General features: G+C 48.4%; 1 protein-coding gene across 1 annotated transcript in view; it reads left to right on the forward strand.

Moving 5' to 3' along the window:
- SRRM4 (serine/arginine repetitive matrix 4) overlaps nucleotides 1-13,947 on the forward strand; it is a 66,727-nt gene that overhangs the window by 45,450 nt on the left and 7,330 nt on the right. The window contains exons 16-21 of the mRNA XM_068653794.1: nucleotides 216-266; nucleotides 2,902-2,994; nucleotides 3,958-4,120; nucleotides 11,513-11,850; nucleotides 13,216-13,437; nucleotides 13,666-13,776. Of these exons, the coding sequence (XP_068509895.1) occupies nucleotides 216-266; nucleotides 2,902-2,994; nucleotides 3,958-4,120; nucleotides 11,513-11,850; nucleotides 13,216-13,437; nucleotides 13,666-13,776 (978 nt within the window). The remainder of the gene's footprint in view (nucleotides 1-215; nucleotides 267-2,901; nucleotides 2,995-3,957; nucleotides 4,121-11,512; nucleotides 11,851-13,215; nucleotides 13,438-13,665; nucleotides 13,777-13,947) is intronic.

Below are 13,947 nucleotides of genomic sequence, written 5' to 3' on the forward strand. Positions count from 1 at the left end.
AGGGCTGATGGCACTGGGAATTTTTTTTTTTTTGTCCAAGCCCATGAGCCAGCTTTGTTAGCAGGAACTGAGACCCCCTGTGCTGAGAGAGAATCGTTCATCCCTTTAATTTTTTATTGCACGCTTTTGGGCAATTTAGCTGTAACACTGTGTGTGATTGTGTGGCTCTTTATCAGAACAGAAATCTCTGAATTAATTAGCCATTTCTTATTTAGTTCTTCAAGCCCCAAAAGTAAGAGAAAGGAAGAAAGAAAACACAAAAAACAGTAAGTAGTGATTCATGGTACTCCCTGCCCTGCCTGTGCAGAGCTGCAGGGGTAGGAAGCATTTCGTGTGGTGGGTCCCCAGGAGCTAATGCTAGCTGCAGAGCTCTGAGCAGCTCTCTGGATTATTTTGTAGCTAAAACCAGTGATTCTGGTTTTGCTGAAATAGGGAAGGGTTTGTAGGGGCTGGAGATCTTTTCTCTCTCATTTGTGCCACCTGATTCAGGACTTTTTCATGGGAGCAGAAAGCAATGGGGAATAGGGAAGAGAAGGGGTTGTTTAGAGGTGATAGAGAATGCAAAAATGTGGAGCTGAGGTTCCTAACTGCTCTGGTAAGAGAAGGATTGTGCTTCTCTTATGGGGCAGACAATCAAGGAGTATGGCATGAAATGTGGTTCCTTAGTGCCAGGAGGAGGGCCTGTAAGCATTCTGTTTTTAATTTCCTTCTCGGTCTTCTCCTGGGAATTGCAACTTGTGGCATCTCATCTGCTTTCAGAGCAAGGAAACAGCTCTGGGGCTGAAGCTGTTTACTCTTATGCAGAAAGGGGACAGAAGGACAACAACCCCTTGCACCACTGATGTTACCTTGGTATGCCTTGGGACTGAAGAGATTGGGAATCCAGGAGGAGGAGCACAACATGCTGTGCTGCCTCCACAGGCCAGCTGTGTTGCAATGCAGAACACCCATCTCCTTTTCTCGATATTCCTGCCTATTCAGTGGTGCACTCAGCATTTTTTCCTCAAACTAAGCTACTACGCACCCAGAAGTCTCATAGATTGTTGGTAAAACCGAGGCCTCCTAGATAATTGGTGAAAGAAGGCATCTCCCATATGCAGGGTGGTGTTGGCCAATGTGTACTAGCTTAAGCAGTGTGGTTAACACAAAGGTTGGATGCCTTGCTGGAGTGCACTGGGCAAGGGGAATGAGAAGAGCTTATTCCTTCCTGGTTTATCCGCAAAGAGCTGCTAGAATTGCTCTTTGGGGATAAACCAGCCAGGGCACTTTAGCCCCCATCTTTCAGCTCACAAATCAGAACTGAGTCACTCCTGGTTTCTGCAAAGCTCCCCATTGCTCCCAGGGGTGGATCGGAGAGAGCCCGTGAGCCAACCCAGATCAGGATTTCTTGTACCATCGTCCTGCTTTGCCTTATCTTTGTGTTGAGCAACTGGTTATCTAAACCACATGGGACCAGTTCATCCTTCCTGAAGACAGAGAAAAGTCTTAAACTGGGAGGGAGTGGTGTAGAAGGTGAAGAGAAAATAGGGATTTTTACACAAATCTACTGTGTGAGGGAGAGATGTTCAGTATCCCTGACTTCATCTGTGCAGAAAGAAGGAAGAAAGATCCCAATTTTTTTTTTTTTAATTGAATCATAGGGTGTAAAAAGCATCAGAGGAAACAGCCAAGTGGAGTTCAAGCAGTTGCCCTGGTGGTTGCCCTTTTGTCTTAGGGGAGATGCTGTTCTCAAGCGATTGATTTGCTAAGTTTTTGTGGTGCCAGACTGCTAAATGCTGTCCAGTCAGGTATATTAGCAGTGTCAAGGAGAGGTGCAGCGTGGCCATGAAAGCAGACTGTTCCCATCAGCTAACCCCTCGTTAGCTTTGCCTGCTGGCACAGCTATGCCCGGCTGAGCAGATGGCTGCACTACCAGACTGAAAATACCTGCTGTGATGGGCACTGAGCATGATGAGAAGGAATAGGCACTGAAGGTGACACAGCCTGCCACCCACGTCAGCCTGCTCTGTGTGTGCAGGGCTCAAGCTTTTGGCAAGGGCAACAACAGCCCTTCAGTAATGGGGCCAGGTAAGCCGTCAGTAATAACCCACATGGAGCAGCAGGACAGTGAACTGGGCTCTGTGTGCACATTTTGCTGGTCCCTGTTCTGTGGCCCTGTAAAGAAAGGGGGCAGCATGACTGGACACCTATGAGCAGCCAGGTAAAAGGGTCCTGTGCCCACAATAGGGCAGGCTGCAGTTAGGGAAGCTGTCCTTCGTGTTCATATAGCAATCATAAGAGCATCCTATAGGACTGGACAGACCCTCCCACCTTGAGAAGGTGGGAAGGCAGGCAGATACTAAGTGTTTTGTATTATTTGGAACATGGCCTCTTGCATCTGCTGTTTAGAAAGGAGCCTGCACTACAGAGAGGGGCACAGCAAGAAAGGGGAGGGTTTAGGCTTTGCAATGGGTTGCCCAGAGGGACTGTGCTCCCACATCAAAGCCTAGCAGTGGGAACATCCTGGGCAGTTCCCTGGCTGTCAGGGCAGCCTGCAGGATGAAGGGAGAGTAGCTGACAGTTCTCTAAGGTCTTGAAAGCAGAAAGGATTGGTGCTGCGCTGTGTTCCTGCGTGCTAGTCCATAGATCTTCCTCCAGCAGGCTATGGAGGCAACCTAATAGCTCGTAGTTAAAATGCAAGCATAGATCTCAGTAAGATGGCTTGCCTGAATGTCGGTGTAGCTGTGAAGGGATGGAGAATTTCTCATGCCTTGCTGTACTGCACCATGTCTCATGCACCAGTCTCTTTGGCTGAAAGTGCAGCTCTTGTTTCTGATTTAAGTGACTTCAGCCTCCACCTGCTGCCTCTTGCAGCCCCCAGTCTGCTGTCTAACGGTGGTTTTCCTCTCTGCCTTCTTAAAGCTCTCGTGGGCGCACCCGGAAAGCTCATCGCCATCGCCACCGCCACTCTCGCTCAGAGAGCTCCGACTCCTACTCCCCGAGCTGCCGCAGCAGGTAACGTGACCGCTCGCTGAGCTCAGGGCTGCAACAGCTTCTGTGATCCATGAGCTCTGCACAGAGCCGTGTCCCGTTCTGCTGGGACACCGTGTGTTGAGCTGCTTGCGCTCTTGGCCATAAAAGAGAGGGTTTTGGCTCGAGGAGCAGTGGCTTCAGCTTCTTAGTCCAGCAGTCACTTCTAATCCCCATAGCTGATGCTCAGGCAGTGACAGCTGATTTCAGCCCAGTCTGCCTTCCCAGCCCAAGGGCTCTGTGCTGCTGATGTCCCAGGCAAGCCGTTAAACTTGTTCTTAGCAATGGAAATGTATTTGCCAATGGCATCTGTATCCACTGCCTTTGACCTGATTTCAGTCTCTGTCCTGTGGATGACAGATGCATCCTGAGGCCAGCTGAGTGGATGCTGGTGCTAGGGCCACATCACTGCGATAGCAAGTTGCATAGCTCATGCACATGAATTTGATACGTGTTCTTTGAAAGCACTTGACTTGATGAGCAAACCACCCCCTCTCTCCCACTCCATTCCAAATTACTGAAAATTTTCTCATGAAAATTTGATGATGATCAGTGCAGGGAGGAAGGCAACCTGTAATAGGTGAGATCTTCGTGCAAGAGAAGATTGTCTTTTCTTGGAGGTGTATTGACATAGCGACATTCAAGCTGCTGGGAAGCACAGCTTGTCTTGAGCCACCATAAAATTACGAATTAGAGCTGAAATTTGGCGTTAAGGTCCGAAATCCAACCCAAGTTTCCGGGATGCTAAATATATATATTAAAAAAAAAAAAGTAGAAAAACAAAATGTTCCTTTTCTGTCCATCGTGACTCTACAGAGGAGTCATGTGGAAGGTTTCCTCCCACATGCAGTGGCTCAGCACAAAGCTGTCAAGAGTTTGTGTGGAGCTGGTAGTGGGCACCACTACAATGCCGAGGAATAATGGTTTGGTTCTTCATGTCTTCTGGAGGCACAGAGCCAGGTCTCGGGAGGAAGGGCGTAAAACACGGCGAAGATGCTCCCAGCACCATTCAAAGGTCACAGCAAAGCGAAGCTCCTCTGCAGAGGTTCAGGCCAACCAAAAAGCCAGCCAAACCCTCCCACTCTACAGCTTCCTGTCTCCCAAGGAAGTAGTAAGTATTACACACTGCTTTGCTTGAACTAGCCACAGGAATCTGGGCAAGAAATCGGCTATAAAATTTTTATAACTCAATTATAGTGATGTTAGACAAAGTTGGTTAAAACAGTATTATTTATTAATGGTGCTGTTCTCCAATGTATTTAAAGTCGCTCCTTCCTTCAGCTCTTTCACATCAAGGGTGGGGTTGGAGAGGGGAAAAACTTGCCAAGACTCTAGCTTATGAATAATGAATTGAGGACATTTAACAAAGAAAAAGTGGCCTCCAGCAATGATATTTTACAGGGCTGTGTTTATTATGCAGTCTTTGCTCAGCTGAATGTGAACTTAATTCACTGGTCTTCGTGTCCGAAAGTTTAGTCCTTCAGGGAAAGAAAAGGAATCAAACATATATAAAAGAAACATTTACATTTAATGAGTTGGTGATTATTGGCAGGGGATGTTATCTGACCATCAGGGTCCTCCTAGGATCACTGTTGCTCTGGACTGACAAGCCCAAAGGCCAAATTGGGAGCTTATGAGCAGCTCTCATTGATGCTAATGGGAACTGCATGTGCAGCCAAGGGGAAAGTCAGGCTCAGTGCCTTGGGATGTTTTTCCATATACATGGAAAGAGATGATATAATACATGCCATAGAACTGAGGGAGCAAATGACAGACAAATATTAGATACTGATTGATATGAAATCTTGATTTCCATGGCACATTTCCCCCTTGTTCCTAGTAGCTGCAAAGCAGAGGTGTGATGCCCTTTGATCAGTGTTGGTATCTGATAGGCATTCTGGAGAGAGAAAGTGCTACGTAAGACTCAAGGGATTGCAGAATCTTGTATTTGTGTACGGATGTGTAATATTAGCAGTGTCTTGAATACGTAGTCCTCCAAGCCCCAAAGTGTTATGTAATGGGGAACTGATTTTTCTCCTTTTAAAGCTAGTGCTCAACTGCAAATATTCAGTAGTTACATCAGGTGTGAGATGGGAGTCCCAGCCAGAGGAGATGTTTTATCCGCTCACCTGCACAGGTAGCATTCCAATCAAAATACGCAGATCATACACGGATGCGGACAGGCACAAGTTGTCTTTCAGAATTAATTATGTTATATACATCTACCGAGTATGTAGTACACGTGAGTCACTGCTTATAAAACCATATAAGGCAGAGCAAGAACAGAACGTGAGCACCATGCTTAGGTGCATGTCTACGTGTGCACACATGAAAAGGAAAACAAACTGAAGCTTTCATTGCTACAAGCCTGGGGTGTTGCCCTGGGTCAATTCAGGAAGGTCAGAATGAGTTCGCAGGTCCTTTCAAAAACCAGCCAGCCAAAGACTGCATCTTGCCACCAGGGTTTTGTTGGTGGTGTTCAAGTGGCATATTTTACATGCATATTTCAGGTGTGAGTCTGTTTTTTAATTGGTACTAGGTTTCCTCTCTCTGAAGCCAGGCTCCATGAATCCTGTGAGGCCAATTGCCAACTGTTTTGTTCCCAGAGTAAGAGTAAACTCTAATTTAAAATTGTAAGAACCTTTAAAATTAGCTAAACTCAAGCATGCTGTGCTCTGCTTTCCACTTGCCTCATTTGGGGTAAATGAGCACGCAAGCTGCAGGCAGGGGAAATCAGTTTTATAGTTACAGATGCAGATAACGGATGCAAAGCAAAAGTCATCAGCCTGTTGCTCTATTCTTTCTAGCTGGGGTTAATAATACAGGCAAATATTCCAGTGACAAAAAGGTGTCAATAGCTTTACTACGCATCCCACTAGTGTCCGCTCTGTTCCCAGAAGGAAGTACATTCTGCTGGGACATTGCTTAAGCACTTGTTTAAATCAAAACCCCTGGTTGAGTGCTGCCCCTGCTTTTTTTCTGGGTAAGGTTGTTAAATATCATTTACTCAAACTGGCAAGGGAAAAATGGAACGGAAACTTTTAGGCTCTGTTAATGCCTATACACAACTGTTGTATGGCTCTCCTTTTTCTGAGTTCAAGGGTTGCTCTATAAAGGAGCTTAGCTCTGTGAGAATCTGCATTGAGAGAGGTCTGGATTCATAATGCTCAGCTCTCTGCTCTTACAGAAAATATTTTTGTGGAAAAATAGAGAATTCGGGTCAAAAAAATGCCATGTTTCAATCCTCAGTGGGTGTTGCTATATCACACCCTGCCCTTTCCTCTGGCCTGAGCTTCCAAACCATCCTTACATGGAGAGATGCATCGTGGTATCTCCAGAGGAAAGAGGTTTTGCAGGGAGGATCCTGACACACAGAACAGACCCAGACAGACAATACACAAACTTGCTGAGGTAATGCTATAGCATTTCCAAATCCAAGTTTTTTTAAGCCAGTTTTTATTCTACTTCCTTTTTTCTGCTGACAAGTTGAAGCACTGTGTGGTAAATTTTGCCTCCACACGTTGTTTTACTCTTCTATTGGAATGGCCACGTCTAACTCAGTCTACCTTTAATTTCTGAGGGATGAACCACACAAAAGAGTGCCCTGCCCATGCATCTACCTTGCTGCTTTCCCTCTTGCCTTTATGTGCAAGCTGATGCATGCATGCACAAGCACACAGAAACACCCCAGAGTTCCCTGCTGCTTCTGAGCAATGAAGTTCCTCGCTTCTCACTCTAATTTTTCCCTTTAATCACATGCAGCCACAGTAGACACCTGTTGAGAAATAGGGCTGTGGCTCTGTGCCTCAGCACGCTGAGAAACCGTGGGTAATATGCAGCATCTCTTCTGAACGTTAACAACAACCCCCCTAACCTGCTGCAGACACTTTATCCTACACCAACACAGCTGTATTACATGCCCCTGTGCTCTTGGTTGAGCGGCGCAATATAAATACCTGCAGGGTGCAACTTTAATTGCCTTTGTTGTACCTGATGAAGATAGCTGCACTCTGCATATATTTTCCCTGCCAGCTCCTTTACTTTCACTGAAGCTCGTTTACAGCGTCACAAATTAACAGAGGCTTGACCCAAATTTTCAGCGAGGCTCAGTGGGGTACAGTTGTTCCAAGGAGTGCTGTTTGTGCTAGCGGGTCTGCAGGAAGGTACAAGCGGGGAAATGTTGCTCAGGGGGTGGGCTGCTGTGTGCAGGAGGGTTCAGGGAGTCTTGTAGCAGACTTGCAGCCTGCCTCGCTCTTGCTTTCTTTTTTTTTTTTTTCTAGCCTGGGATTTTGTTTATGTAGGAAAAGTTTTTCTTTTAACTGCTGCTTGCTGTGTTTCTGAGAACAAACAGGGCCCTTAAAGAGCTGGAAGGCAAACCCTCCCCTCAGTATGGAAGGTGCTCTCTTTGCTGTTCCATTTTTCCCCCTCCCAGCCAGAGGGCTGAAGTTACGCTGGTTATTGCCTGACAAATGTGCAGCTCAGTGCTCGGTCAAAGGCAGGGGTGCGTGCAGCCACAGGAAAACCAAGCAGTACCCTAAAGGAGCTGTCCCAACACAAACCCTCACCCCAAAGCCATTCCAGCCTGGCCAGGAGCTGAGCTGCGGACCCTCTGGCCTGTGTCACACCACACTGCCTGTACCCGGGTGGGCAGACAAGATTTTTCGTTGGCTTTTCAGCTGGGGCATCTCCCCTGGGTGAAGGACAGCCCCATGTCCCCGCTGATCCCAAAGGGTCCCCAGGGAGGCTCGCAGCCCCTCGCAGCAGGTGCTGCAGCGTGCGACGGCAGCTGTCTGCCAGCCCTGGCGGGGAGCAGGGGTCATTGACGCAAGCTTTTTGTGCCTTTCATCAGCGTAAGGCACAGAAAGAGGGAGGGAGGGGAGGCGTTATGCAACCCTGAAAAAAGAAATTAACTCCGCTTTGAAATGAGTTGCAAAACAAGAGAACGAGACCCAAGAAAGAAACCCTCTGGCTATGAGGGAGGCTGTGCCACGCTGCTCATTGATGGGCCTCGGTCCCCTTATGGCTGAGAAAATTTATGGCCCTATCTCTCCTCGGGGCTGTTTGAAGCACAGTAAATGGACTTGTTCAATTTAATTGGAAGACGAGTGGTGATTGTGTTTTTGTAACCTATTAGTCTGCACTGCCTCTTGATCTACGAGCACACTCGAAATTACCTCCTGAAGTACGAGTGAGGGCCTCGTTTCTGCTCACACCTCCATCTTGATTAAATAGCGATTTGAAACAAACAGAAACCCCCACGCCCCAAACAATAAGTATATATCCTAGGTTTTCTTGAGGGCAGCAGCAGGCCCCCTGCTGAAAGAAGCAAAGTTCACTGAGATTATTTAATTACTTACGGGGGGGGAGGGAGGGGAAGCCAAATGTTCACACAGAGAAAATTAGATTCATGAAAGACCAGGCTCTTTCAAGACAACCTAGAAAAATAAAAAAGCCATTAGAATTCAGTTGAACTCTGCGCAGTGTTTTCAGACGCGGCTCCTGGTTTCCATTTTGTGTGGCCTGTGCGCCTTTCGCAAGCAGCAAAATGGGACCAGGAGCCAAGGCCGTCAGATGGGGAAGTCACCTCTGAGTGGAGAAGTCGAGCACCTTGAGGCCTGTCCTGGCTGCTGGTGCAGGGCAGGAATCCCAGGCCAGGCCTTCCAGCCCTCACAGGCACTGTAGGCTCTATGATTTAATGATATCCACGTGTTGCCTCTTCCCAGAGTGCTGCTGCTGCAGCAGTGGAGCTACAGAGGAGCTTGTTGGCCGCTCAGTTTTTTGCTAGATTTAGCGATGTGCTGACAACAGGCGTCACTTTGAAGTGACTTCAGCGAAGGTGAAGCAAGAGTGTATACCCCAGGTCCCAGAGGCAGCCTTAAAAGCTCTTTTAGAAATGCAAAGAAACAGGTGGATTTCTTGGCTGTGAAGAAATAAAGGCCCTTTGGTTTAGACTGGGGGGGGAGTAGAAGTGAGGGGTGTCTGCACGTGCAGTGCTGGTGGCCGTGTCCCTCTGAGCAGCCCTATTCCCACCCTGTGTAGCCAGGGAGCATCTCGCATGGTTTTTTACACCCATAAATAAAACGCAGTCAAAAGCTGACTGCCTTTTGGTTAGGGTTCAGGTATAATGCAAGCCATAAGCCATCTTAAAAAAATAATAATAGAAAAATCTGGTTCCATATCTGAAAGCGCAGTCCTGTATTCTCTGGGGTGCCCCTGGGGAGAGAGCTGTGTTTCAGACCAAGGGTGCCAATTCCCTCAGAGCTCTGGATGCAGTGTCAGGGTTTCAGAAAGAATTGGTGGATAACAGGAGAGCTGCGTGGCTGGCTCTCTCACACTCCTTTGACATGAGCATGGCTTAGAGCGGAGATGGGAGAAGATGGGGAGTCCCCAGCTCCGGCTGGATGGGATGGGATGAACCAATTCCTGTCCCTCTGTGCTTTATCCCAGAAACACTGCCTGTTACAAAACAAGCAGCAAGTACTTGGAGATCCTCCAAGCCCAGGTGTTTTCAGAGCACGAGGGTGTTGTGAGCAGCCCTCCTTCCATGAACTGCTCGCTGAGAGCTGCTGTGTGCTCTGGCAGCTCTGCTCCTGGAGCAGCTCCCCTCCGGTTTCAGTCGGTCTCAGTGTGCATCTGAGTCACCCTCCGTGTCCCAGTTAGCACCTCTTAAATTAAATCGAGAGCAACCCTCCTGATTCTGGGCTCAGAATACCCCAGATTTGGGAGGGCACATCCCAGCTCCCCAGAGAGGCTCGGAGAGCATGAAGGAAGCAGAGGGAGGGTGCTACGTGCCCCAGAGGACATGAGGGGGGGGTTGAGATTCAGCACTGACTGTCTGGAGTGCGGGGAACCAAGCATACCTGTTCACACTGCAAATCCTGGACTGAAAACTGGGTGGGAGTTAGGAGAGCAGTGAAAAAGGAGGAGGCCACACAAGGGTGCAGGCATGCTAGGTCTGTGTTTGGCCCTAATTCTCCCCATAGTGAGAACAGGCGCTGGCACTAACGTAGCCCCACTGCCCAGTGCTGGTATGTTCCTGGCCTGGCTCTAATAGACATGAATAAAGTTAAAACTGAAGGGTTAAAATATTCAGATGATGTAAAGCCCCCAGTGGTGCTCAGGGTCCCAGATGACAGCCCTGGCTGAGGCAGCCACATGGATACGGGGTCCTTGCTCGCCACATCAGGGTCAGCAGCCCACCAAAAACCATCCCGGGTATGGCTGAACACCCCAGCTGGCAGGAGCAGGGCTATCCCCCATCCCAGTAGCTCTCCAAACCAGCAAAACAAGGGGGATATTTTTCCCTCCTCTACTTTATTTTATTTTTTTTTGCTTCTTCCTTCAAGCTGCTTTTGCTACTTCCATGTCTCTGTGGGCCACCAGGAAACCCGAGGGGATTTAGCGCAAGCCACGACTTTTCAGCACAAGTGATCAGCCTCCGGGAGCAGGCTGGTTAGCCTAATTTAAACCAGAAGGAAACAAAAATGAATAATAAGTGAGACAAGCAAGCAGACAAAAAGCAGGCTTGACATTTACATAGCGGAGTCAAGTGAACAGTTGGCAGTGTGGATTGAAGAGAGGGTTTATGTTTTTTTCATGTAATTTGAGACTCTAATGATGGACTTATGTTGCCCGCTCTTCCTTTTTTCTTACACCTTACCTACTAAAGGAGGAGTTCTTGATGGGTAAGTGGATGCTATCCGCAAGACACCAGGGAATTTATTAGAGGTCACTTGAGCGCATTAGCTGTATCTTCTTCAGGGGGAAAAAAGCACACAAAGAAGTGTCTGTATATCTTTTATTTCCAGAGGGTTTTTTCTTTTTTTTTTCTCCCTCCCCCCATTTTTATTTTATTATAATTTTTTTAATTTTCAAAGTGCTAAGCTTGTTTATTTGCCAATTTTATATGTACAGAAGCCCTTTATTTGATTTGATTTTTACTTTAGTGACATTTATTCACCCTCTTTATTAAAGAAGCTTTTTTTTTAAAAAAAAACACTCATTTAAGAATGTTTCCTTTTTTTCCCCCCCAAGATTTATGTAGTTTATTTGTATGTATATTCCTTTTTTTTTTTTTTTTTAGATTTCCCTCCTTTTAGGTTAAATAAGGGCTTTTTCCTCTGTTACACCCTTTTTATTTAGTTAGTTACTTTGACTGTTTGGTTGCCCGTTTACTTTGTTGAACTCTTTTGTTTAACATGAATCGCATGCTGATACTCTTTGCATGATCTCTAAATCTTCCCGTTATCATAGCAGGGGGAAAAGAAGTTTCTTCTTACTGTGGATTTCTTTCAGGGATATGTGCTTTTGTTTTCTTCTCTTTCTTCTTTTTCTTTCTTGCTTTCTTACTTTGTTTGTTTCTTTCCTTTCCTTTTGTTTCAGTGCATCATGATGGTAAAATTTCTGGGTTTATTTAAAAAAAAAAAAAAAATCAAAGTAAAACCAGAAACAATCCCCCTTAAAAAAATGTTCAAACAATGCCACATGGCTTTTTTGCTTTCAGATCTCTCAGTCAGGGTCTTCTGCTGACCTCTTTACCAAAACAGACAGCCCGCCGGGCAACCTAGCCAGCCAGAACGGAGAGTATCATGAATATGACTCAGGAAACGATACTTCCTCCCCTCCCTCCACTCAAACGAGCTCATCCAGGTCCAAGGACAGCCAGGAGAAAAGAAGTCTAGTCCATGATGGCTTTGGCCATGCCTTCTCGTCCAGGAAGCCCAAACTGGCCAACAGTGATAACAGCTCTGATTCAGGAAATTCCTTCACCAGTTGCTTTTCCCAGACCAAGGCGACAGCTTTGGAAAATCTGTCTCCAGATGCCCAGGGACAAGACCGAAGGTCAGTGATTACCAGCAGCTGCTGCTGGCAGCCAAATACCTGCTACGGCGTTGCTCTGTATCTCCTGCCTGCTTGCCAGTTGCGGCAGTGAGCTGGCAGGGAGGTTTTTGTGGTCTGGAGAGAGTTAGATGTAAATCAGACCCGCGGTCTTGCCAGTCTGGAGTCGGGAACCCAGCATTGAGCAATGCTTTAGCCCGAGGAGGAAGATGAAAACGCAGCCATCGCATCCCTGGGCATTGCCCGTGCCTGCTCTTCTGGTGTTAATGTGGCTTGTCTGGGGTTTGGCCCCATGCAGAGCAGTGTCCTGAGCACAGCCCTGCTCTGCTGGACATGACCGTGTCCTTGGGCCTTCTTGGCAAATTCTGGAAAGGTGCCTGAGGGGTTCCCTTGCAAATTATTTTACTGTGGGGAAGGGGAATGGGGTTCATTTTCACTAAAATCATTACAAGCCATTTTTTCACCTGTCCAATTGAGCCAAATCCAGTCTGTCCCTTCCTGCCTCCTTTCAGGACTGGTCCTGGGTGACCAGACAGCATTTTGTGCACATGGGGATCACCGGGAGAGGCAGGTGCTGTGCTGGCTGTGGGATAACAGCAGCAGCTCTACACTGGTACCACAGTGCTGCTGGAGCTGGGAGCTGGAGTCAGGCACAGTCTGGAGCCACAGGACATCATCAGGAGAGGGACGTGGTGCCAGCCTCCATCACTGCCTCCCTTTCCTGGGGATTTGCTCAGTGATGTTGAGGATGAAGGCTCTGAAGCACAAGGCTGTGCTCAGGCAGTGGTGTTAGGGAGTGATTCCAGGCCCTCAGGTCTTAAACACCAAAAGTTAGAGCCAGGCTGTGGTCCGGGAGCAGGAAGGAACCAGGGGAATTGGTATTAGGAAGGATGAGTCCCGAATTTTCAGTCAGAGGATACAATTTTGAGGCCCTATATACTTCTCACACCGTGACTCCAGTGAGATAACTCTGCCTTCGCATGGGTGGAGCTGGAATTGCAGCTGGCCATTGCTGCTGGTAGGCCAGCCCCGACGCACAGCCAGGACACTTCTCCTGGAGGTGCAGGGATTCACACAGACCTCTCAAAAGGCAGCGGGACGTGCCTGCTCACACTGCTGTGCAGGCCCGCAGCTCTGGCTGTCCTTGCTGTAGGGCTTCTCCTCGCCTCGCTGCCTCCCCAGGCCTGCAGGACACGGGGCAGAAGAGCTGCCTGAGACCTGGAGGCTGAGCTCTTGTGCTCTGACAGCAGGAGCCTAGGAAACCAGGAGGTTTTTATCCCCTTTGGGACTGGGAGGACGGGAGTGCTGTTAGCTCATGTAAGCCGTAAGCCACGGCTTAACTGACCACCCAAATATATATGTTTTCAGAGCGTGCCTGTCCTTGTGTCTCAGCTGTTCGGAGGAGAAGAAGCGAAATTTGTCCCCGTCCCCAGCCCCCAGCTCCCCGGCAAGGCCGTGCTCCCGCAGCGAGTCGTACAGCAGCACGGACAGGTCCTCCCCTGGCTCCAGCCGCTCCAGCCGCTCCCGCTCCTCACACCACAGGGCCTCCCCCAGGTACTCCCGAAGCAGGTCCTGCTCTTCAGGGAAGAGGTAAGGCCAGTGCAAACGGCTGTCTCTGACACCCTGGGCAACTTCCAGCCCTTTGCAGGCTGTCAGACTCCTCGGGGAACTGGGTGAGAGGGTTTGTGTGTGTGTAGGGAGCCACATAGCTCCTGCAATATGGGACATCTCTTCCCCCCATCAGCCAAGATTAGGAGGAGTCTGGTACTGTCTCACCTTCCAGCATCTTTAACTCATATATTTATTCCCTATCCCCAGGTCTTCTTCACGGTCCCCCAGCTATTCTTCCAAATCCTGCAAAAAAAGTCCTGGAAGCCGGAGTTCAAAGCCTCGCCGGAGCCCCAGTTACTCCCGCTACAGCCCCAGCAGGTACAGCTGCCTGCATGAGATAATTGCTGCCTCATGCCGCCCCACTGCCTTGTACTCCAGCCTGGTGCCCTCTGCCAGCCCCAAACTGTTCCCCAAGCTTCCTCGCTGGGTGCTTCAGGCACTCCAGTACTCCTCAGCAGAGTGAAGGAGGAGCAGGGAGACACAGAGCAA

The sequence above is a fragment of the Anas acuta genome, chromosome 17 (genome assembly GCF_963932015.1).
Source record: "Anas acuta chromosome 17, bAnaAcu1.1, whole genome shotgun sequence".
NCBI lineage: Eukaryota > Metazoa > Chordata > Aves > Anseriformes > Anatidae > Anas > Anas acuta.